Source organism: Sceloporus occidentalis, unplaced genomic scaffold, assembly GCF_023333645.1.
Source record: "Sceloporus occidentalis isolate IW3139 unplaced genomic scaffold, rSceOcc1.0.p SCAF_6, whole genome shotgun sequence".
In the NCBI taxonomy this organism is placed as follows: Eukaryota; Metazoa; Chordata; class Lepidosauria; order Squamata; family Phrynosomatidae; genus Sceloporus; species Sceloporus occidentalis.
The window spans coordinates 135,776,077-135,802,706 of record NW_028316986.1 but is presented as its reverse complement, the minus strand read 5'-3'; the positions used below and the strand labels follow the sequence as shown (position 1 = coordinate 135,802,706).

General features: G+C 38.5%; 1 protein-coding gene across 4 annotated transcripts in view; it reads left to right on the top strand.

The window, feature by feature from the left end:
- Window positions 1-26,630, top strand: part of SNTG2 (syntrophin gamma 2) — a 301,906-nt gene that overhangs the window by 146,764 nt on the left and 128,512 nt on the right. For 3 of the 4 annotated variants that reach the window (XM_089531046.1, XM_089531044.1, XM_089531047.1), the window contains 2 exons: window positions 7,792-7,835; window positions 7,946-7,987. In XM_089531046.1, the coding sequence (XP_089387172.1) occupies window positions 7,792-7,835; window positions 7,946-7,987 (86 nt within the window). The remainder of the gene's footprint in view (window positions 1-7,791; window positions 7,836-7,945; window positions 7,988-26,630) is intronic. The other variant, XM_089531045.1, reaches the window with a different exon arrangement.

The following is a 26,630-nucleotide window of genomic DNA, read 5'->3' as shown; positions in this document are numbered from 1 at the left end:
GACAAATGGTAGTGTTGGCAGGAACATGGAGGTCTTAGCCCTTCACCATTGCTGCTTTTAATGTCAGGGCATCCCAACTCCCTGAGGAGATCAGCAACAGTGACTCACTCCTCCACACACACACACAGCCGCCACTATTGATTCTTTTGTCAGGGGGGCATGGCCCTCCAAGGAGACAAGCCACAGCAGTGGCATGAATGTGGAGGACCCAGCCCTCTACTCCTCCACAACTGCCACTGTTCATCTCTTCAGGGTGCTGTCCCCCCCCCCCCCTCGAGACCAGTGGTGAAATATGGAGGGCTTGGCCCTCCTCTGACATTTTAGAGGACATGGCAGTTTTGTTTTTTTTAACCATCCCATTTTGTTGGGCAGGGTGTTAAAAATATGCCAGGTACACCACTATATGGAAGAGACCCTGAATCATCCTGTTTTCCAGTACTGCTATAGTACCCTTTTGTCAACACTAGACTTCTGGTCCAGAGCAATGTTCTTTGCACAGTGATTAAGGTCAAATGCATGTGTAAGAATCGCATAGTGCTCAAGATGTTAAAGTGAAACTCTCTCTGTTCTTCACCATTGGTTATGTTGGTTAGGGTTTCTGGGACTTCTGGTCCAACAACATTGGGAGGACTGCATCATTCCCATCCCTGGCCTAATCTAATTGACACAGCCATCTGGAGCTGATCCACTGAAGCTGCTGCCGCACTTCAAAATTAATAAAATTTGACACTGCTTTGTCATGACACCATCTTATGGCATCTTGGGGTTTGTAGTTTGTTGTGGCACCAGAGCTCTCTGACAGAGAAGACTAAATGTCTCAAAAACTACAAATCCCAGAATTCTATAGCATTGAGTCGTAGCCTTCGAAGCAGTGCAAATTGCATTGATTCTGCAATGCAGAGGCAGCCTCAGTGAATCAGTTACTGAATGGCAAGTCAACTCTTTTGTAAATATCCATGATTCAATTATTCTGCTTTAGTTAGGAGTAGCAATTTAATTTAGACTTAAAAGAATAAATTATAAGCCCTTCTTGGTTTTTTATATCTAATAATACTTCAAGTGTACAGTATATAAAATGATAGCATTGCAATGGCTATTCGCAGCTGTGAACTTTCTTACATCCCACTTTGGGCTTTGTGATCCCAGCTCTGGCAACCATAGGGCTTCTCCAGATAGGGGAAATGTGTCAGAAGGTTGTGGTATTTGCGGCTGCACATCTCAGATTTTCTTTCAAAAGTAGCCAAAAAATGTTTCTGCTGTGCTGGATTGTTTTCTATGAAATTTCCAGCACTAGCTGCAAATTTCTTATTCATGCCCTCAAGGTATCTGTTGTTGTTGTAAAAAAAATAGAGATATAACAGAACAATAGAATTCTTCCTCTTCCCATTCTTTCTTTTATTTTGAAAGTGTTATAATGATTTAGTTTATCTGTGAAGTAGCTTTTTTTTCCTTGCTCTATACTTCTATAACTGTAAAACAAAATTTAGGGAGAAAAAATATGAGAGGAGAAAAATTGTGCTTCAAACCATAGGACCACCTCAGTTCCAGTTTCAAAACAAAGCAAAACAAAAAGCTTGAGGAGCCCAAATGCAGATCTAAGAAACCACTACAAGCATTTCTCTGAAAAGAGTGGAATGAGTGAGTGCAGGGGCAACAAAAATTGACAAAACTGAACAAAAATCAAGAGCTCTGTAGCAAAACTTCACATTTCTTTTTATCAATGTCAAAGAGCCTATAATTAAGCAATTTGAAGTGTCACTGCTTTTACTGGGGAAGATTTAACACGTACAGAGAGAAGTACATTAATTGAAATAAATGAATTTAGATTAGGAATGAAATAATATTTGCTTCTAATTATTTATACCCCCAAAAGTGGGAAGAACAGAGCAGTGGTGGCATATTTTTTTGGTGAAGCAATAAATATGCAGTAATAAATGTGGTTTTTCCATGCCAAATAGTATGGTTTATTTAGAAAATATGTTTTCAGTGTAGGAAACAAGATTTTTGCACAGAAAAAAAATCATACTCAGAGACAGACAAACACACCAGATAGACTGTTCCATAGAAACTACATAGAAAACTATGACAATTATTCATTCTTGTATGCTGGGTCAAAATACCCTAATTTAGATACACAATTCTACATAGGACTGGGTTATTAAGTCTACATTTTCTTATTGGAATTAATATAATTTAAAGAGCTTAGCCTATGGCTATATTGTTACCCTTCCTCTCACTGAAATATGAATACATTTCTGAAGAATTATGAAGCATTGCAAGAAAATTTGTTGATCATGTTTTGGTTGTAAGCAGGAAAGATAACTATAGACCTTATTTCAGTAACACCAGTGACCAAGGGGGAAAGGAATTTAAGAAGCAACTAATTGCTAGGGGATGATTTTCAGTAATAATCTACTTCCAGCTGATTGTGGAAAAACAATGTCTTTGTGGTACTTTAATGTAGAAAGAATTTTTTGGAGTGCCACTCCCCTTCACTATGTAGAGAGATCTTGTCGGACCTTTGAAACTAACTGAAAGAAAAAAAATTGGCAGCATGAGCTTTCATAGTCTTCAATCTACTTCCTCAGATGCTTTTGGTGGAGTGGAAACCCAGGACAGACATATACAGTGCACCCTTGCTTTACACAAGGGATCCGTTCTAGACTCCCTATGGGATGCACCGCCCCTTCTCCCTGCGTGGCTTTCAGCATATGCTGAAAGCCGCATAAAGCACGCCCACGTATGACGTGGGCGCACTGTATATGTCATAGGTATGTGAGAATGTAAATTTGAATTCCAAATCCTTTGGATATGAAAATGAAGTAATAAGTCCAGTTTTAACTATGGTCATTTGTGGACAAAGACATAGCCATTGGGTATGGAAATGAAGCCACAAGACCAGTTTGACCTTGGAAACTAGCTTGTAGGTGGGGAGAATAGATGATTGTAGGGCTCCCCCATGAATATGAGGTCAGATAGTGTTGAAGTGCATGTAGTGAGCCAGAAAGCCATTGTCCCTCTTCAATGCATTGCTGAGGGAATGTAGTTTATGGATGAATTCCAATTCTGCTGTTTCTCTTTCCAATCTACCTTTGTAGTCCTTTTGTTCAATGACTGCTGTTCTGAAGTCTGAGATGGAATGCCCAGGGAGATTGAAATGTTCTGCCACCAGTTTTTGTGCAATTCCATTCCTAATGTCTGATTTACGTCCATTTATCCTCTGGACCAGGGACTGCCCTTTTTGCCTGATGTGAAATGCTGAAGGGCATTGCTGATACAGTATAGCATAGATCACATTGGAGGATGAGCATGTGAAGGTCCCCTAATATTGTGGGTGATGTCATTAGGTCTTGTGATAATATTTCCTGGATAAATGTGTTGGCAGAGCTGGCATCTTGGTTTGTGGTGAGGCTTAGTGCTTGTGTCCCCATCTGTACCATGTGTCTGTGGGTGAGCACCAGTTTGAAGTTTGGAGGCTGTATGTAGGCGAGTAAAGGTTTGCCATCCAGGGCCCTCAAAAGAGTGGCATTATTATCCAGAACAGATTGTAGTTCATTGATGATGCACCTGAGTGGTCCCAGTTGGGAGCTGTATGTGACCACTAGTGGAGTTCTGTCATTTTCTCTCTTCAAACTGTTCTATAATAGATCAGTCCTGAGTACAAGTCTTGTTTATTTGTTGTTGTTTTTTTACTTCATGTGGTGGGCACTGTAGTTTGAGGAATGTTTGTTGTTATTCCTTGAGTTTGGCATCCTTGTCTTGTGGGTCTGAGCAGATGTGATTGTATCAGAGGGCTTGGTTGTAGACTATGGATCTGGTAGAAACTGGAAGCATATAAGTACGGGTAGCAATCAGTGGGTTTGCAATATAGTGTGGTGCTTAGATGTCCATTTTGTAGCTGTAATGTGGTGTCCAGAAAGTGAACTTGTTCTGTACATAGTTCCAGGCTGAGGTTTATGGTGGGGTGAAAGTTGTTGAAACTCTGGTTAAATGTCTTGAGTGCATCCTCTCCATGAGTCCAAATTATGAAGATATCATAAATGTACCTCAGGTAGAGGAGCGGTTTCTGGGTGCAGGTGGTAAGGAAGCATTGTTCTACATACTGATTCTACAGACGAACACGGTTGTAACTCCCCTTCATTTTGTTCATGTAAAGAGAACCCATAATTTAATCTCAGGAATAGGCAGTCTTCTATTTTGAAATTCTTTCCTTCTTTGCCAACAATAAAATTTATGTTCCAGAGTAAAAGAAACAACAGAGTCCTCTTCCACCAGAGTTAAGGCTGCTAATCACATTTTCAGAATCCGCATAGTGCTTTATTTTTGTAACATTGATCAGATTATGCTTTCTTTACCACCTGCCATGCCCACATATAGTAATTTCTTGGAACACAGGAGAAGTACTATTACTGAGCATATTGCTCTGCTTTAAAAATATTGCAGTGTGAGACAAAACAAAGAAAAACATAAGCTGACTAATCTACTACCTTAGAATTTAGGAACAAAGTACTATATTTTTTCAGGATGGTGGACAACCAGTTGTATCTTATTTTGATTTAGCCTAAAGAGCCTGTTGCCTGTATATTCATAGCTGTCCAATTTTAGCCCAGGGGATAATAACTGTAGTTTTCAAGTGTACAATTTATGGTGCTTAATCTTTATTGTGTGACATTCAATTGTATTCCTATTCTGTGTGAAAAACATAGTCTTTAAAAAAAATAAAAATAAAAAAACCTAAGATTGTTTGGGTTACAATCCTGGATGTCAGATTCTTGTTTACCTAATAATAGGAATAGCCATAATTGCAGTCCCTGACATGTACTTTGACCATTTTAAAAAGAGAGAGATAAATATTTCTGGGACATTTTATATCAACTTTCACTTTTTCAGATGTAGAAAACTCGATTAAAACATCATTATGTAGCAATCATGTGTGTTTTCTTGCTATGAGAAACTAATCATAAACTCCTGCCGATGAAACTACATGAAATCTACTTGTTTTCTTCAGAAGAAAGGGAAAATGCTTCAGTGCATGCTCATAGAAATCATAAATAAGGGAATTTTCAGGTTCTTATAGAATAGGAAATGCATCCTGGGCTTGAGAGAGTTCCAGCATCATATTAATTCTCTCACCATTGTAAGGCGCCATCAGAGCTTGAATAGAAGCATATTTTGTCAAGCAGAGAAAGGTCTTGGGGGGGGGGGGAAGGAAGGAAGGAAGTGGGAAATACTCTCCAGTGTTAGGTGAGAAGTGAATGTTACAGCTAACTCTAGAATGGTACCCTTGTTTTTCAAGGCATTCTGCTCAGGCTGGAGTCAGCAAAGTCATGCTCATTTTATTTTACCATTTTGCTTTTTTGTCACCCCATTATCAGGGTATAAGAACACATGGAAATAATCATTAAATTAGACAGAAGTCCTTCCTAATTTATAGCAAACTTCACCTGGAATACTGTATCCATTTCTGCTCACCATAATACACCATAATTGTTCTTAAACTGGCTCACACAAATAAAATGTGATTTATAAAGCAGTCCCTATCTTTACAATGACAGAACTAGAGTATTTGTTACTATCAGGAGTATTAGATGATAAAACTACCACATATATATTTAACAATAAATTGATCTCATGTTGAGGGCAGGTTTTGGGGCCAAAATTATGGATTCTGGTATGACCAATGGATAAGCCGAGGGTAAAACTTAGGTGCATGTAACAAAGGATCTAAAGGATGGAGCAAAGGAAAACAATGCCAAAGAACTTCCAAAATTCCAGCAGGCATAATAGTTTGTAATATTTGCCTACAGTTTTATGGTTTTATGGTTGTATTTTAATGAGGATAAATTGCTTATTTACTGTATATCATTTTATATCTTACGATTTGTAGATGGTATACCATGGGCAGATTTTACGTTGTTTTGTTGATTCTGTAAAGTGCCGTGCAAAACTTACGGTGCTAAATAAATAAACAAACAAATAAATAAATAATAGGAGTGTGTCCAAAGGAGGGCGACCACAATGGTGAAAGGTCTAAAAACCATGCTGCATGAGGAGCAACCTCGGGAGCTGGCTATATTTAGCTTTTAGAAGAGAAGGTTAAGAAGTGACATGATAGCCATGTTTAAATACTGAAAATGATATCATAATGAGGATGGAGCAAGCTTGTTTTCTGCTCCTCCAGAGACTAGGACACAGAGCAAAGGATGCACACTTCAGGAAAAGAGATTCCACTTAAACATTAGGAAGAACTTCCTGATGGTGAGAGCTATTCAGAAGTGGATTGTGTTGCCTAGGAGTGTTTCCCAATTCCAATGTTTACCACTGTTATGTGGGAAGATGTTGCCAGGAACCACCTTCCACTCTCTTATTGGTAAGTGTGAATGGGTCTTACCCTGTTCCCAGGTCTTCCCTGGCATTTGCAGTGATGCTATTATGGCATCTCAGGTACAAGAAATTCTGCCTCTGCTCATTGTATGGAAATCAAATGGCCTGACAAGTCTACATTTCCTTGGTGACTTGGATGCCTACAGTGCTCTGGTACCAAGCAAGAAATGTAGGAAAAACTCCTTACTACTCAACTGTCCACTTAAAACCTGCTGCTGCTATAACAGCCAGTACTATTGTGAGAACTTGGGAAGTTACTTTGAAAGATATTTTATTTTTGTTATTTGTTCTAATGTTTGAAAAATAACGTATTGCTTCCATTGCTTATTGCTGTTTATTTATTTTTGTGCAGGAGGGAATTTAGGATTATTAACAAAATAGGGGGGGGGGGGGCTAAAATTGGGAAAATACAACCAAAATGCCTCTTCAAGTGCTCGTGAAAGTAACTTTGATTATTTCAAAGTAACTTTGTCACTATTCATTGCATTAACTTTGTTTAGCATTTGTTGCCCAAAACATGAGCACAACTTGTTACAGGTAGCTACCTTGCTTGTAAAACTTTCATGCACCAAATGTTGTAGATACCAGTAAAAGGGGCTTGAAATAGTCCTTAAAATACTTCAAATCCAATCCCAGCTGAACCAATGATTGTAGCAAAATCTGGTCTTCGTAATGGGACTAATTCTTGTTTACTTAGTGCTTAACAATTGTGTTTATACTTAGTGTTTAGCTATCTTTTTTTCTAATTATAGCAACATTTTGTTAAAACAATTATGAAACTGAGTGATAAACAATAGGACAATAGATATCAGACAAGCCTTTGAAACAGAGGTGTCCCTTAAAACAGGAGCGATTGTATGATGCTTTGGTATTTATGCAATTGGCAAGGTGACATTAATTCTATGTTGCAGAAACTGTGCAAATTACCAGTTGAAATAATATACTGTGTTACTTTGTTTAATAGAGTAGAGCCAAAGTTCACACTAAATTGCCTTATTAAATTCTTTCTGCAACCTCTTTGATTATACCAGTCTCTGCACATCATCTCAGGAAGAAAGAAGGAGGGGGGGGCATAAAATTTCTATTTTACTGTCTTGCCAAGCCTAATGAAAAATATGAATCACACTTCCTCCATAATTTAATGAAATCCATCATTAGCGAGAAGTGACACTTGTGTTCCATATTAAATAATCTTTTGTGACTGGAAAGTAGCTCTCTTAATTTCCTTAGAATTGGTACCAATCTATTTAGCTTTACCAAATGATTGTTATGCTGCTGGCATTTTTACAAGAGAGGCAGTTTCAGGAATAACTGTTACAAGGACAGTACTTAGAACAATTGCTGTAGCACAATATGTCATCAATTTAAGTCACTCAATTAATGTGTGATTCTTTTATAACTCTGCAGCGGACCAATCAGGAATGTTATTTATAGGAGATGCAGTAATACAGGTCAGTTTATTCTTACAATCTTCCTTCAAAAGTATATCACTGTTTTAATGCTTGTATTGAATCTTAATATTAAACTGAAGTTTCAAATAATGATTTTGTGACATTTTTAGGTTAATGGTATAAACGTAGAAGGTGCTACCCATGAAGAAGTGGTAAGTTCTCTATCTTGCATTGTTTGTTTCTCCCCTTTGCAGCCTATATTATTGTTGCCATATCAGATGCCTCTTTCTTTAAAATTACTACCAGTCCATACATTTGCTGTTTTGCTTACTTTGTTTCCATGGAACCAAGGGCCCAAACCTTCTTTTTGCCATGGAGTGTGTGTGTGTGTGTGTGTGTGTGTGTGTGTGTGTGTGTATGGAAAACTACAAGGTGGCCAGTCATTTATGTGATTTGTTTTCCTCAGAAGAAGAAAAACATGGAAGTGGCAGCAATGATTTGTAGAAACAAAACAAACTGCTATAAAGAACTGTTAGCATTAAGCATACAAAAAAATGTTTAAACCATACCTTCCAAATCTCCTGATTTAGCAGAGACAGTTCCAATCAATATTCTGTCCTACTTTTTCAGCTGCTTTTAAATTGTCCCAGTTTCTTGCTCCTTCTCCTGTTTTCTTTTCTGTCATCAGCTTACTTCTATTGCTGCAAACCTGAGTTCAAAATGTAAAAGTAGTTTGCAGTGCACTAACTCATTGGGAGAATAAAGCGGAGGGGTGAATCTTCCAATCCCCAATAAGGTTGGACCAAAGCAAAATGTTTCAGCCTCTCTTGGTCTTTCCGCTTTTCTCTTAGTAATAGCTTTTACCATCTTGATCACACGCTGATGTTGCTTGGCCACATGTGTTCCAGTCTTTATCCCTGAAATGTTGAAGAATATGTTAAACCATTCTGTCTTTTTTTTTTTTTTTTTTTTTTTTGCTTTTTACTTTTTTAAAGGTTAAATCTGGGTTTTAAGGGGGAAACATACACTTTTTAGGCAAAGGGAGTAGAAAAGAAATAGCTCCTACTGCATTATTTGACCAATATTGCCTTGTTCACTCATTGCCTAAGGGTTTGTCAATACCAGCCAGAATTCTCCAGGTTGGTCCCGGAGTATTCTGGCCCCAGAGCTGCTCCAGGCTACCCCATTACCTCCACACTGTAGCAGTGCTGAGAAACTGACTACACCTATATCCCCACTGTGTCACCCGGTGCCATTGCTGCTGGTGTGAGTTATTCCTGCTGAGATCAGAAACACGGCACCCAGTATCAATTACATAGCTAGGTGCCCTCTTGTGACCTTAGAGGGAGTGACTCATGCCAGCAGCATGTGACACAGTGGAGTCGCATGCATACATACCTGTCCAGCCTTGATATAGAGTGTTCAGGGTTTTCCTGTAAAATCTGGAACAAAAAGTAAGTTTTATAACTGGTTTAAGAGAAGAATAGGGTGGCTTTAGTGCAGAACTGATCTTATGTTGTGAATATAGACCACGCTCAAAGCAGGGATTTGGTTCTGCATTGTGAAGATAGGTTGCTGTGAGGATAGGCTGAGACCATTTTATCTGGCATGTGTAGATGAGCCCAAAAACACATCAGGACATGTCCAAGAAAGTCAACCTGTAAACTAGACTAGGGCTGGCTGCAAACCTTTTAGAATTGATCAATTTAATGGCATTTCAGATTAGGGACATAAAAATAAAATAAACTTTAAACTGGTGCGGTTTAAAGGATGTTTGTTTATTTGTTTGTTTGGTTGGTTGGTTGGGGTGGGTTTTTGTTGTTTTTGTTGGTATAGAACACAAAATGTTCTATAATGGCTCAGAGCAAAGATATCTAGTCCAGCATTATGGTCTCTCAGTGACCATCCTGTTGGAAGTTCACAAGTCGTCCATGAATAAAATAATACTTTACTATTGGTGTTTCCTATACTTTCTGTACAAAAAATATGCAGGCAAATTAATAGCAAATGAATAGTATATAAGAATGTAGTATATGAAAGAGTCACTGAGCCAGTTTACTATACTTGGCAATGAAAATACATTTCTGAAAATACTTCAGCATTGCTCTGAATTGCCAAGTCTATTCCAAATTGTTCTGAGGGGGGACGCTCATTACTAGAAATATCAGTTCATCATTTATGCAAACAGTACACAGCATTCTTCTGGTCAGAGCCTGAACAGGTTACCTTTTTAACTACAGTTCTCAGGATGGGGAATTGCAAGTTTTGCTGAGAGAAAGAAGAAAGGCCTAAAAGGTGTTTTTTTTAAATCTTGTCCTTCTTTCCATTCACCATAAATTATTTTGTAGGGTTTTTGTTAAATTTAAATATGTGTATCTTACTCTGTATGTTGAGATATCAGGGCAGCATACAAGTAAAATCAGTATAAACGGATAACAAGTTAAAACAGTGAAAATAATTTAAATACACTGAAAACATATTTAAAAAGTTGACAAGTTAGAAACAGGGTTAACACAAATTAATGTCATGTGCATAAACACTTTGGGGTAGATTAGTATGGCTGCAAAGACCCTTGTAAATAGCTATTTTTAAAATTTAACCCCAGTGTTTCAAGGAGAGGGTGTTCCTCAACTGAGTGCTATAACTGGGAAGGGCCTCTCCCACATCCCCACACAATGTGTTGACCACACTGATGGGACTCAAAGGACCCCCTTCCCCAGCAGTCCTTTATCTTTACACAGACACGCTTAGGGAGAGGCACGTCTTCACCTGTTGAGTTCCCTCACTGTTTAGGGTTTAAAATATCATCACAGGAAGAGCATTGGTAGCCAATGTAATTCTTGGAAGACCACCCTTATATGGTGCCTGTATGGTATTTCAGTAAGCAATAGAGTTGCTGCATCTTGCACTAGCTGGAGCTTTTTCAAGGGCAGTCCCATGTAAAGTGTATTATAGTAGTTTAATCAGAAGACTACCATTAACCACTATCTATCGTATCTTGAAAGGCTCTAGGTGGCCCCAAGCACTCTGAGCTTCAGAGTCTACTTGGCCTCCAGTGATGGTGAAAGTACCTGCAACCTCCTGGGTTGGCATTTCCAGCCTATGAAGTAACTCCTTCTCCTTCTCTATTCTTGTATTGTGCTTTTAATCCAGGGATGAGAGAACTATGTTCTTCCAGATTTTGGTCTACAACTTTCCCCAGTCCTCATAGCTAGGGCTACTGGGAGTTGTAGACCAATGGTATCTGGAGGGCCATGCATTTCTCACCTTTTCTTTAATTTGTGAGAGAAAAGAAAGAAATTTCTGGAAAAAATAATCTTTCTGGTGGTGGTGTGAATCCTCGCTAGTTTTTTCTGTGAAAAAGGTGTTTTGTTTTTGCTTTTAAAACAGAAAAAAAATTGAATGCACTGGTCTTCCTGCTCTTGCTCAAGCAAAACACCTCAGTGTAGTTGACAATTTTTGAGATCTTGACCCTTTTTCAAAATCAAGGTTAGTTTGCAAATGTGGACATCTATATCGATCTCTCTCTATCGCTACCCCATTTTGCTCCACAAGTCTCAGTTTATACCGATATAAAGAACAGTAGTCTAATTAAGAACTATCATACAATAATACTCTTTCAGAAGCCATATGACTAAGGAATAGTTCTTCTCTCCATTCATGTTTGCAGCATCATTATGTTTATATGTCTGAAATGAATATTGTTGTTGAAGTTATTCCATTATTTTGAACACTTTAAATTCATTCCTATTGTTTATCATAAAAGTCTAATTTCATATATGTTCACTTTTTCTGTTTTCTTTTTTTCTTCTTCCAGTTATGGAAACTCTTGAAATTAAAATTTCAGGTTTCTTATCTAGTACAAGTGAACTTGTAACTCTTAAGTATATACCATCCAAGAAATTGTCACTATTTGAAATATCAGAGCTAGCCTACAACAAGGAAACAAAATGTATGCATTCCCATATTTAAAATGAAATGTACAGTTCTCCATTGTAATTTCTTTTGGTTCATTATCTGCCCCTTCTGTGGTAGATGTACTATAGCAACCATTAATATTTTTCTGAGGGAAAAAATAGGCTGCATGACATTGCTTTGCAAAAAGGATTAAAGAAAATCCAATAGAAGCATTTTTACTGCAAGTCACTTCACTTAATATGGTAAACACTTAAAAGCTTAACAAAAGTCATACTCAATTCATGAAAATTTTGTCACATGATAAGAAGCTAAAATGATTACACTGACTATTAGCAAGAATTTAATGTTTAACTTTATATGCCATGCACTTCTGTTATCCAAGTGTTTTGAATGTTTCTGTATGTATTAAAGGGAGCCTAAGTTAGCAATTAATGTAAAGCTTATTTTTATTATCACCGTGTTAAACCAATGGAGGTGGGATGGGCATATCATATCAAACTGCTGAAACACCCTGAGGGGAAAAAAATCTATTAATAGAAAAAAAACCCTCTCTTAGTATTATGTTACTTATGTGCCTTAGTTTTATCCACATTTCTGTAAGATTAGTACATAGTCTTCTACAAAACAGTAATTGTGTGGATATTTGTCCTATGTTTGAATTTTTACTGCATCCCATCTTTGAGGAACTTATCCTCTAACTGGATAATCTTATCGTCCTCATATAGCAGCCCTTGTGTTCAGTTATTTGCTGGTTTAATTCAGTATTTTTGTTAACATTGTAAAAGACAATTTAAAACAAATTTCCAATCATAGTATTGTTTATTGTGTGCTTATATTTTCAAAATTCAAAGCAACCATGTTTAATATTAAACATTAAAAACAAAAAGGAGCTTACACTGAACTGAGGAATTGCCTAAACAGAGAAAACATCTCAGTTAAATCTCATGCCTATTGCTTATAAGGTGCAACTTTTCATATACATTAATATGTTTCTATCTCGTGTTTCTTTGTTTTGTTTTGTTTTTGTTTTGGTTTTTATTTTGTTTTTGATGCTGAAAATTTTCTTATGTGGTCAGTTGGCAGCCACACATTCTATGGCTTAATTTTGTACCTTTGTCTTAACCTCATAATCAGTGATGGTGACTGTTTTCGACTGACTCAGACTCAGGTTGTTTCAATGACTTGACTTGTACTTGACTCAACAATGATTTACACTCTGATTCAACTTGACTTCAAGACTTGTATATTTTTAATGACTGACCAGGGTCATCAATCAATCCAATGGTGAGGGTTCCAGAGAGCAGCAATGTCAAGCAAAGGTCCAAAGATCTAGTCCAAAGAAACAGACAAACAAGGAGTCCACAATGAGTGTGCTTTCCACCAAGAATGCCAGTTAATCTCTGACAATGTTTTGGCATTCCTCCCAGGCTTTTATCTCCAGCACTTCCTCCTGCAGCTGCTCCTTAATTTCTTGGCATTTCATATAAATCCTCTGAGATTAACACAGCCTCCTCTTTCTGCCCTACACTGGCCCTAAGAAGGCACAGGTAAATTGGCCTCCTACTTCTTCTCAATGCCCAAGTTAGCAGGAGACTCTGCTGCCTGGATGCCAAGCTCCTTACTGTTCTCTTTGGCAGTAGCCTCTGCACAACTGGGTCCAGGCTGAGGGGTAGGGCCTTCCACCTCTCTCACCTCTTCTGAATTTGCAGCCGGGCATGCCTCCATGCTGAGCATACACTGATAAGCATTATAGAAATGTAAATGCTATTGCTGGTTATTCTTATTCATAATTATTTCAGTGTCGTTTATTCCATTTTCTGTATAACATTCCCACTCCCCCATTTCTGCATTCTTCTTTAAAATAAATAAGTGACCAGAAGTTGCTTTCTGTCACAAGAAATGTCACCTTTTCTTGTTGTTAATAACTCTCAAGTCATCCCCAGTGCATGGTAACCCTGTGGTTGAGACATCTTCAAGACTCCCTGTCCTCCACTGCTCTGCTTAGGTTTTTTAATGCATACCTGTGATCTCCCTAATTGACTCTGTCCATCAGGTGTACATGTCAGAGTACAGAGCACTCTGGACAGAAAATGTTGGAGATGTGGCTATAGCCTGGAACTGGGACAGAGGTGACAAGGTAGCCTGAGTTCAGGTAGCAGACATGAGGACTCAACATTTGGAGAGTCCTGAGTCACAGGAAGCAGATGACAGAAGGGCGGGAAGTGAAACCAGCAGGCTTCAATTCTGCAGAGTCACAGCTGAAACTGGGTGACATCCCAGAAGTGGGAAGGACTCAAAACCCCAGGAGAGGACATGTATATAAGAGTGGGAACTGAATGCTCCGTGTGGTGATAGTTGTATAAAGGAGTCTGACGATGCACTTTGATAGTCTATTGTAAATATTGGAACCAAGATTAAAGTCCTCTTTGTCAGTACTCGGCAGTCCAGTAGTTCTTTATCAGGCCAGCAGCCTCTGTGTGGGAGGATTTTTCCTTTGCAGGCTGCACAGAGCTACACAGCAGAGACCTTCCAGTGGCATTCCTGTTCCATGTACATGTCTTCTGCATGTTTCATGTTGAATCCTGATTTTACATGCCCCAACAATACAGTCTTCCCCTCTCTCTCTCTCTCGCTCTCTCTCTCTTGTTCTCTCCACCTTTCCTAGCATTACTGTGTTGTCTAATGAGTTGTGCCTTCTCATGATATAGCCAAAGTATGACAATTTGCTCATCTTGGCTTCCAGAGAAAATTCTGGTCTGATGAAGGACTCATTTGTTTGTCTTTTTGTCCATCTCCAGTACCTCATCTCAAATGAGTTCCTTCTTATCCACTTTCTTTACTGTCCAACTCTCACATCGATACATGGTAATGGGGAATATAATGGCTTGGACAATTCTAACTTTAGTGCTCAGATGTATATCTTTAGTCTTAAGGATCATTTCTAGCTCTTTCATGGCTGCCCTTTCCATTCCTAGTTATCTTCTGATTTCTTGTCTGCAGTCTCCATTCTGATCAATGTTTGATCCAAGGTACAGGAATTCTTTTACTATTTTGATTTCCTCATTGTCTAGGTTGAATGCATGCAGGTCTTCCATGGTCATTATGTTTTTTCTCTTTATGTTCACCATTAAGCCTGCCTTTCCACTTTCTTATTTGATCTTCTTGTCTGTGCTGTTTTCTCCAAGTAGTATGGTGTTATCCACATATCTTAGATTATTAATATTCCTTCTTCCTATTTTTACACCTCCCTTTTCTGAGTCTAAGCCTGCTCTTCATATGATAGTTTCTGCATGCAAGAGAAACAGATAGGGTGATAGAATGCAGCCTTGCCTGACTCCTTTGCCAATTGTAAACCATTCTTTTTTTCTGTTTTCTGTTCTAACCATAGTACAGATTTCTCATCTGGAGTATCATATCCAGTTTTTCATGATCTATGCAGTCAAATGCTTTGTGTAGACTATAAAGTACATACTGTTGTTTTTTCCTGGAATTCATTTATACACTTCACTAGCCATTATATTATTATTATTATTATTATTATTAGCCAGCCTCTTGCAGTGGATTGAGATGGGTCACAGCATAAGCAAATAAAAAATAAAATGCAAATAGATATAAAACCACAAAATTAAGTAATCCCCTTCCCTCCCTCCCAGCCATTAAAACAGGATTAAACAATCAGAGCCAATGTAAAATTCAAGTTAAAATTTATTACAATAACAAAAACTATCAAGCTAGAGATGAAATAGCTTCTTGGTGGAGGACAGCTATTCATGTTAACGTCAGTGGATCGGGAGGTCAATCTGGGTAGGCCGTCTGGAAGAGATCCATCTTGACAGCCTTTTTAAAGGCTTCTAGGGTAGTAATGTGATGGATCTCCTCTGGCAGGCTGTTCCAAAATTTAGGAGCACCAGATGAAAAGGCCCTCTGGGTAAGTGCAGCCAACCTGGTCTTCTTAAGCTGCAGTTGATTCATCCCAGAGGACCTAACTGTGTAGGGCAGATTATATGGAAGGAGGTGCTCCCTCAGTTAAATTGGACCTAAGCCATGTAGGGCTTTAAAGGTTGTAACCAACACCTTGTACTGTGCCTGGAAACTAATTGGTAGCCAATGTAAAGATTTTAAAATAGGTGTAATATGGTCAGCTCTAGATGTATCGGTGACCAATCTGGCTGCCATGTTTTGTACTAATTGGAGTTTTTAAACTTGGCACAAGGGTAGCCTCATGTAGAGCACGTTGAAGAAGTCAAGTTGAGAGTTTCCCAATGCATGTACTACTGTTTCTAGGTCACCCGACTCTAGGAAGGGTCGCAGCTGGCATATCAGCCGGAGCTGATAACAGGCGCTCCTGGCCGTCGCACCTATCTGAGCTGACAACTGGAGTGATGGGTCCAGAAGCACCCCCAAGCTGCGAACACAGTCCTTCAGGGGAAGTGTGATCCCATCTAGGACTGGATGATGAATCTCCATACCCAGATTAGGAGTCCCTATAACAAGTACCTCTGTCTTATCAGGATTCAGTTTGAGTTTATTTTTCCTCATCTAGTCCGTTACCGCTCCAAGCAGGCATTCAGAGGAGAGATGCCATCGTTAGTCACTGCAGCAGTCCGAGTATATGTTTGCAATGTGGTCGCTTTCCTGAACACAGCTTGTGCTTCTGGGATTTCTCTCTCCATGTCTGATTGTACTCTGTGTTGCAGAATTTTGAACATAATATTGCTTGTATAGGAGATTAACCCCCATGATCCTATAGTTGCTGCAGTCTCTTGTGTTTTTGTTTGTTTGTTTGTTTGTTTTGTGGATAGGAATGTACAGTTGTCCTTCTATTTGTGTGGACTTCAGATCTCCATCCCTCACTTACTCAAGAGGGGCAAACAGAGGGACTTAAAATGGGATATGTGCCTATGGTGTGCGCCCACAGGGCCACACTGCCATTCAAGCTAATAGGGCTTGAACATCAGCAGATTTTTTTGTGGGGAGGGGGTCCAGAATGAATCCCCCACGAAAACAGAGGGGCGACTGTATATTAATAGTTTCCAGTCAGCTGGCCACAGCTTTGTTTTCCATATATGCTGACATTATGCAACATTAGAGTTGATGATGTCTGTGTGGATTGTAATAGTTCAATTGGAATATCACCTGTTCCTAGTGATTTATTTTCCCCGATTTCTCTTATTGCTGCTTCCATCTCCCTTTCTAGAATTTGGGGTTCATCTTCTCATTCCATTTGTCATTCATTTTTTCATCTCTTTTATATGACTCTTTTGTGTATTGCATCCAACATCTTTTTATTTCTTCTTGATCTTATAGTATGTCTTTTATTGTCATAGAGCATCCCAGCCCCTGGTTTGAACTTCCCTTTGAGTTTCCTGATTTTGTCAAAGAGGTTTCTTGTTCTTCCTTTTTGTTGTTGGTTTCTATTTCTTTGCATTGATTGTTATTATATTTCTCTTTATCATTCCACAGTAGTTGTTGTACAGTTGCTTACAGTGTTTTGGTTTTGTTGCTGTCTCTCTTTTGTTTTCATAAAACCATAGAGTTGGAAGATACCACAAATGCCATCCAGTCCAACCCCCTGCCATGCAGGAATACAGAATCAAAAGCACTCCGACAGTTAGCTATCAAGCCTCTTCACACTCCAAGGAAGTGTGGTCTACTGTTGAACAGCTCTTACTGTCAGGAAGTACTTCCTCATGTTGAGGTGGAATCTCTTTTCCTTTAGTTTGAATCCATTACTCTTGGTTCTATTCCCTGGACCAGCAGAAAGCAAGCTTGTTCCATCCTCAATATGACACCCCTCCAAATAATTAAACAGGGCTACCATATCACCTCTTTACCATCTCTTCTCCAGGCTTTGTTTTTGTTTGTTATCCATTGTTTTTTCTCTTTCCTTTTGGCCATTGATAGTGTCTTTCTGTGTTCTTCCTTATGTCCTTGGCTTCTGTCCATAGTTCTTCTGGTTCTTGGTCTATTATGTTTAGTAGGACAAATCTCTTACATTGTCAGTAAATTCTGCTGAGATATTTTTCAGATCATATTTTGGTATAATGCCTCGTTTTGTTTTCTTCTTCAGCTTTACTATGATTTTTTATATAAGTAGTTCATGATTTGTACCACAGTCAGCATCTGGTTTAGTTTTGGCCACTAGAATGGAGCTTCTCCATCTATTGCTTCCAGTTATATAATCTTTTTGGTTTTTGTATTGGCCATCTGGTGATGTCCATGTGTATAGTCTTATTTCTGAATATCACTTCTAGTCACCACCAATTCCACAAGTATGGCCCATCAAAAAATGCCAAAACAACAACACGTGCCCTCCAATCCTCAGCATACTTCTTTCCTCTTCTAAAATATACTTTTGCTTTCCATTCATTTTCTGAATACAGCGATTAAATTTTCCTGTTAGTTCACATATGTAGTTTCAGTTCTCATACATGTTCTTTGGTGAAAGAAGGGTTTCAAGAATTCCATGCTATATAATAAACAGAACAAAAGTACAGAGGCAAATAGAGATACAGCTTACATCTGAAAGTTACAATAGAGAAATTGAACATTGAGACATTCCGTATTTCCAGCCAAATTGCTTCTTCATTCTCTTCTGTTGTGATTGCACTTTAGAAAATGAAAAATGCTCAAAGTGAATTGGGATGTTTGTGGTTATCCTTAGATTGAAAGTGACACTTTATCATAGGGTTACCTTTGCTGAGTTTTACATCTTCTGACTGGAAGGTTTTGCCATTTAAACAAACAGTTGTTTCACCCCTGAGGGTGAATGTTGATATGAACAAAAGCATTTTATGGGAAGCTATTGTCAACTTTACACAAAAAGCTTGTTTGCAGAGCAAGTCTGGAACACAAAAGGAAAAATATGAACTTGTGCAAAATAAGCAAGTAAACCAAACCAGTGGAAGATGAATAACAATCTTAACTGCTGCAGGGGAAATGAAGAAAAATAAGCAAAATCTGGTCTTTGTTTGCAGAAAACCATTTTATTCTATAAAATTAGCATGGAAGAGGTAATGACATTGTTTGCATAATAACTATGCAAACATAATAATTCCGGCCCTTTGGAATACGCTGCCCATAGAGCTCCGCTCAGTTACCTCCCTGGCCCAATTCAAACGGGACTTGAAAACCTACCTGTTTCAAATTGCATTCCCCGATTAAGTCCCTATAGGCCCCCCGCCGCACAGGCACAGGCCGCACAGGCAATGGATTGGCTAACCCGGGGGCTTTTGCTTTTGTTTTTGTTTTTGTTTTGTTTTGTTTTTGTTTATTGTGTGATTTATGTAATTTTTGGTATGGTTTTAACTTGAATATTGTATATTTTAACTGCTGTAAACCGCCCTGATCTTACGGAAGGGCGGTATACAAATAAAACGTTTATTATTATTATTATTATTATTATTAACTAATTAAATCATCATCTGTTTCTATACCTGAATAATCTTTGATGATTATGTAACATTCCCTCACTTTTTGCAAATAATCCAAACCAAATCAGAGTGATATCAGGCTTTTTCAAGTGAATTATATGTGCTTGGCTGATGTAGCATTAATAAAATGTCTTGATGCTTTCATGAAATGCATTTTATGTCCTCATGTAATTGCCAAGAACCATCAAACAATGTTTTCTCCCAAAAATGGACCATTAGTTCACAATCTGCAGACCTCTGTTAATGGAGCAATATATGTGTGTGTGTGTGTGTGTGTGTGTGTGTGTACACACACACACACACACACACATACACACACACATATGAGGGAATATGATAAGTAATTTATTGAACACATGCACACACTGTAGTGATAATCTCTTTTTAGCTGGAATATTTGGCAAGATCCAAATTAAATTAATTGCCTTTTGTTCCATTTGCAACCCATTTATTTAATTGTAAACAATGTTAAGCTAACATAGAAATGCAAAAAAGATATATTTAAATGCCCCAAGTTTTGTTTGATCCTGTGGGAGAGGTGGGATAAAAATAAATATTATTATTATTATTATTCCTCTATGAGCCAATTTTATTTTGGAGATCCACGTGATGTTTTCTTCATCCCAAAGAACTGTTTATTCCTATTTCCAAGGTCAGTGTAAGTAAACCCAGAATTTTCCAGAAAGAAATGCCTCTTTACTTGGTACAGTCCGTCCTCGCCTATGTGCACGCAGGGCACAACAGGCGCGCGCGCCCATTCAATTGAATGGGACGCACTGCCCCTTCCGCCCTGCGCGTGTCCCGCGGCTTGAGCGCGTATGCTCATGGCCGCGTATGGCGCGCCCGCATATGGCGCAGGCGCGCTGTAGTTAATGTGGTGCAGTGATTTAAGTGATGCACTGTGACTCTAGAGACTATAGTTATCGTCCTGGCTTGGCTATATGAATCTACTGGGCAAGACACATTCTCTGAGCCTCAGAGGATGGCAGTGGCAAACTCCCTTCTGGACAAATTGTGTCAAGAAAACCCTTATGAACCGAATGAAAAACAATGGGAAGGCAGACAAAAACAAACATTCTTTTGGGACTAGCCATCACCAGTAAAACACAAATTCGATAGACATCAAGCAAAGGAAAAAGGAATGTCAGCATTAAAACAAAATAATTATAGTAATTAACTTGTTCAGTATTGCTAAAGTACTTTTGTATTTTGACTGTAATACTACATAATGGTAAAAAAAGCTCTGTGGAAATTGCTGAGAATCAATGTCTGTAATGTGGCTTGAGTCTAGATGTGACTTGTGATCAGTGGGACAAGAAGGAGGAAGAATACGAGGAAATGAGTAGGAAGAGAAATGCAGAATATTTCAAGAAAGAGTTTTGGACACAAATCTCCGAGATATGTAGGTAATATCAAAACTAAAGAACTGCTTCCAGGGACTATTTTTCTTTCTGGATGAGCCTTTAGTCTATCCTCAGCCAAAAGTGAAGAGATACACAACAGCTTTCTTTTTTTCTTCTTGCTGCAGGTTCCCACCACCACCACCACCACCACCACCACCGTTTTTTCCTATTTCACTGCAATATACATAAAGCTGAAGAGGAATGTACATATAAGTAGATAGTGTACATATAAGTAGTATTAGACAGGCACATGTTAAATCCATTTCTGTGTCTCATTTTACCATTTGTAAGAGACTTGCTGCAGCCCACTGTGTCAAAATTTGCTTCAGAGAGGTGGGTAATTTTCTAGAGCAAATTGAGAGGGTTCTAGGTGGTAATAGAAGGGGGTTTGCTCCATCATGTGAGAGTTATGACACTGAATTTCAGCTAATATGCTTAAATACTTATCCAAAGCAACAAGTGACAAGTGCTCATCACACCAGAAAGTGGCAAGTGAACCAGAAAGATAAAATTAGTAATGATACTGAGACTGTGGCAGCAGCACATGTTGCATCTGCTGACCTCACTGTGAAGAAATCTAAATTAATTAAAAATTACTTGTGAATGTGAACTATAGTGGATCCTTCATGAACAAATGCTGAGTGGCTTCTCTTCGGTGTTCTCCAGTGTTATCTTGATTCCCCTGAAGGATTCAATTTTTGCAAAATGCTCTACTTTTTAGTTGTCATTTATTAAAATCTGCAAGTATGTTTGGTCTAACAGTGACATTTAGCTTCTCTGCCAATTGATAATGAGTGAAAGCTTCTGGATACATCCAGAGTTTTAAGATGTTTTTGATCTTTAGAACAGTTAGAATGTGAGTATTTATATCATGCAAACAGCAAAGACTTGGAACAATTACTGAAGAAGGTCAAGGAAGAAAGTGCAAAGGCAGGCTTATAGCTGAACATTAAGAAAACAAAAATAAAGACCACATATGATTGACATAACTTTAGACAATGAATTCAAAGATGTAGGCCTGTTACTCTAGGAAACCAGTATGCAAAGGGATCTTGTAGCACCTTTGGGATTAACAGGTTTTAAACAATGAAAACCTTGAAATAATTCAAGATTTTCCATATGTTGGCACAGTCCTTGATTAGAATGGAGACTTTAGTCAAGAAATCAGAAAGAGACTAGGATTGGAATAGCAGCTATGAATGAACTAGACAAGATCATCAAGTGTCAAGGTATATCATTGAATTCTAAAATAAGGATAATTCATTCCATCTTATCTCCCAATTTTTATGTAGGGCTGTGAAAGCTGGACGGTGAGTAAAGGTGATAGGAAGAAAATGAACTCATTTGAAATGTGGTGCTGAAGAAGAGTTGCATTTATATCATGGACTGCCAAAAAGATCAATAAATGGGTCCTAGAGCAAATCAACACTGAAGTCTCTCTAGAAGCCAGAATAACTGAGACAGTCATACTTTGGCCATATCATGAGAAGACAGGGCTCACTAGAAAAGACAACAATGCTTGGAGAGGCAGAAAACAGTAGGATAATAGGAAGATTGCATTCCAGATGGATAGGCTCAGTCAAGGAAGCCCTGGGCCTGCAAGACCTGAGCAGGGCTACGTGGAGGTCTCTCATGGAGTCATCTAAGTCAAAACTGACTTAATGGCAGTTAACAACAACAATGACAAAACTACTTGTGATGCTGTTTATTTTAAACACCTCCCAATAGTTGTGTGTTTAATTTCAGGAAGCCTCACTGAAAAAAAAGCAACATAATGACATAAATCAGTTGATATCTGCCTTCAAGTCAACTCCAACCTTTGGTAACCCCATCAAAGGTTTTTCTTGTCACAATGTATTCTTTATTTCTTGTCAAGATGTAGGATTTCCATTTCCTTCCTCTGAAGTTGAAAGAGCGTAACTGACCCAAGGTCAACCAGTGGGTTTCCACAGATGAGCAGAAATTCGAACTCTGGTCTCCCAGACTCCTAGGCCAGCACTCAAACCACTATCCCACACTGATTTAGTATAAAAATACTTGAAATAAGTTAACTTGTTCTCATAGGTTATTCAGGCCATAAGAAATGGATATAAATAGATGATGCACTTCATTTTTATTCCTGGATATTGCTTCAAGGATCCATGTACAAGTACTTTAATTGGTCATAAAACCATTTAATCCATTCAAATAAAACCACATATGCACTTGTCTGTGTGTGTGAGGGGGGAGGGTAATTACATTTTATTTTCATTCTAAGAAATGAAAAGAAGAAGATCCCCAGTGCATCACTCTAATTAAATTTGTACACAATGTTCCCAGTGGTATAGCTGTCTCTACAGTCAGTCAATACTATTGGAGATTTGTGAAGGCAGCTGACATCTCAATGTTTTCCCAGAAATATTGGAGCTTTTTGCCCATACTTTTTCCCATATGTGCTGATCTACTGATCTAATCTCTTCCATAGGCACATCTAGTTGATGCCTGGCTTCTTTGGTGTTGAGAAGGGTTTGTGTTTCTGTTTTTGTGGAATGAAATCCATCCTTTTTAGCATGCTTTCTCCCAAATAAGCACATTTGATAAGTATATTGTACATTTTAAAATGTTAAAACTTGAATGGGCTTGAACGTGTTTCCTTCTTTAAAACATATTTAGTGATGATTTGCACACATGTGAAATAAGTGTATTTCTCTACGGACAGCTTTCAGATCTGTGCATCTCACTGAATAGGTACATTCAGTTTCCTTCGTGTGAGGATGCTCGAGAGCATATTGCATCTGTCCCATGGACACTGGAGGAAGTGTAGACCCAGGACATCTAACTTTGCACTGAATTTGGATTCCTCCTGCTCCCCAGCTCACATAGCTATAAAACTTTTTCATGATCTAGCAACAGTTCCCTTGATATTCCACCTGGGTGATTCAGTGAGAAATGCCATGCTCCAGTACTGCATAAGGCTGTATAACACATGTAGAACTGAAGAGAAAAACTCGAAAAACACAAAAATCTGATATGATCTGTTGCATTACATATTTTTATGTAGACCCCTTTATTGAATTGCTAAGAAATCTAACAGGACAACTGTAAATGTACCCAATGTGCATAGGTGCCCAATGCATATCAGAACCAATGCAATGTGCATTGGGACCAATGCAGTGCACATCAGAACTGATGCACATAGTCCTGACTTGCAGCATTTCCATTGTGCATCAGAATTCTCCTGTTTGCTAAAGGAATTATCTGGTAACATATTTTGTTAATTTTTTTTCTTGTTATGTAGCAAAGAGGGTTGACAAGTGCCACTTATTATAAGGGATGTGCCTTACCTGATGTCCAGAAAGCTTTTTCCTTGTCTGACAGACAATTTCCCCTTATTATAAAGGATGCCCCCTATTGAGTGTTGAAAAGCTTTTCCTTTTATGTGGACTGAAGAGATACCACAAAATCCCATATTTTGGGGTGTGGACCCTTTGTGAAGATAGAAATGTATGCATCCCATAATTTTTTAATGTAGGCAATATGTTAATTTTAAAAAGAAACACATGGCTTAGTTAACTGCAATTAAGGCTTCCATTTAGTATTTAGATAGAGCACAAAGTTCTTAATAGCCACATGCTGATTTTCACCCCTGCACAGCATGAATGTTGACTGTCCCTTTTTGCTATTTTGAAAACCTGGCAATACTATTAGCAAAGTTTTCATAGCTTTTGCAAAGAAGGCAAGAGTAGAAAGCAGACCCAGTTTAATGTGCCCTTGCAGTGGAGTGCTCAACACAAGAGAAAAGAACAAACAGAAAAGATATACCATTTCAGTTGTGTAAAACATCATAAATAATTAAAGGCAGTAGCAAATAGCTTTTCAATACTTTATGCTTTATACTTTAAGTATTAACAGAAATATATGTTTTTCTATTCCAATATATGATTTCCTATTGCCCTTTATGTGGACCAAAGGGTTCAAACATTTCCCTCTTTTTATGTACTGGATTATGAAAATTTGCTCTTCAGCTTCAGTGGAAGAAACTTTTGTTTTGCACAGCTTCATTCATACTTTTCCATTTACTCTGAAGTGATTTCACAGCCTCTTAATGCTGATTTGCAAAGCAGTCATGAAAATGACAGAACAAACAAGCCTATTCATGTTTAGCTTAGATGGAGTACTATTTGTTCAGTCACCCTTGAAACCCACCCAGCCCCAACCTGTCACTTTTTTTTAGCTATAGGCATGTTTATTCCATCCATCAAACACACACACACCTTCCTCCCCGAAGGCAGAGGGTGCCTGTCTGTTCAACCCCACTCCAAGGAAAAAATGGCTGCAACTGGGGCTCTTTGGTGCTTCCTCACTGCAGCAGAGAAACAGCCTCTGTCCATTGCCAGGAAAACACTAAAGAGCCATCATGGACCTGAGGAACCTCAAAGTTTTGCCCTTGACTTAACTAGGGGTCTTACCAAAATCCATAACTTTGGCCCCAAGACTTGCCCTTGACTTAACCTATTCCCCCAAAAGTAGCATCACCATGCTCGGTACCCACTATACAAGTCTGTACCAGCCGAGTTTTAGGATGGACTGTACTGTAGAAATAATGCAGTTTGACACCACTTTGATTGCTATGGCTCCATCCTACAGAATCCTGGGATCTGTCCTTTTGTGAGGCACCAGCACTCTTTGGCAGAGAAGGTTAAAGACTTTGTAAAACTACAAATTCCAGGATTCCATTGGATGGAGCCACATGACTTAAAGTGGTGTCAAACTGCATTATTTCCACAGTGTAGATGCATCCTCAGGAACAAGTACACACAAGACTGAGCTCCCAACAATAAGGCTCTTGTCCTCATCCTCATGTTGTATCCATTAAAACATACCTGCTATATTAGGACAACCATGCACAAAAAAGCAGGTGGAGAAAGTCTAGTGCCTCAGGCTATTTTTGAAGCCTACAGCATCCTCCCACCAAATTTGTAATTTCCATGTTGTTGTTGTTGTTGTTGTTGTTATTTCTATTCCGCTTTTTCACAAATGAATCAAAACTGATTCCAAGGGTATAAATAAAACATCAAACAATTAAAAATTACAATTTAAAAGCCCCAACCCTCCCCCCAATCATAAAAATAGTGCTCAACCCATAAAAAGAGATTAAACATAAAAAACCATTAAAACTATCCAGTAGGAATACATTAAAATTTCAGGCAGATTAGCGCAAGAAATGAATCTTCCTCTAGAAGAGGAGGGGACGGGGGTGATGGTATCAATCAATTTTGGTATCGGTATCAATAGAGGTGTCAATAGAGGGAGGAGGCAAGTCTAATGGATCTAATGGATCTAACCTAGTCTGGGAAGGCCTGCCAGAAGAGATCCATCTTAATAGCTTTTTAAAGGCTTCCAAGATGGTAATATGGCAGATCTTGTCCAGCAGGTCGTTGCAGAGCCTGGGAGCGGCTGATGAGAAGGTTCTCTGGGTCACCACTCAAAGTCTGGTCTCTTAGGTCGTAGCAGATTCTTCCCAGAAGACCGAAGTATGAAGGGTGGATTGTATGGAAGGAGGTGCTCCCGCAAGTAGTCAGGATCCATGTAGGACTTTAAAGGTTAGAACCAACACCTTGTACCTGGCCCAGAAGCTGATAGGCAGTCAGTGGAGAGATTTTAGAACCGGTGCAATGTGGGCAGTTCTAGATGGGCAATTTTCATCCCCTCCTGGATTATTCTATGCCAAAAGGAAGACTTTTTCAACCAGGAAGTACTTTCAAGCACAATCACTTTATTTTTGTTTCCTTCCTTCTTTCCTATTGCGACCTCACAATTCAGATACACAATTTGAATACTTAAAACACTGCACATAATTGATATCTTAAAAGACAACAGTAAAGTAGAGAATTAATGATTATTCAGGGGACACTTATCAGCTGCAACATTCTAAAATTCTTTAGATAATAGTTGTGAAATGAGAACCTCTGAATCTTAAACCGAATAAACAAGGTGCCTGCTGGCAATACAGCCTACCATCATGAGTCTTTGTGTGACATAGTTTTCTTGCCATTATTTTCCTATTGAAGACATGTAAAGGGGGGTGTATTTTATCACACAAGAGAATTGTGTTTTGACTT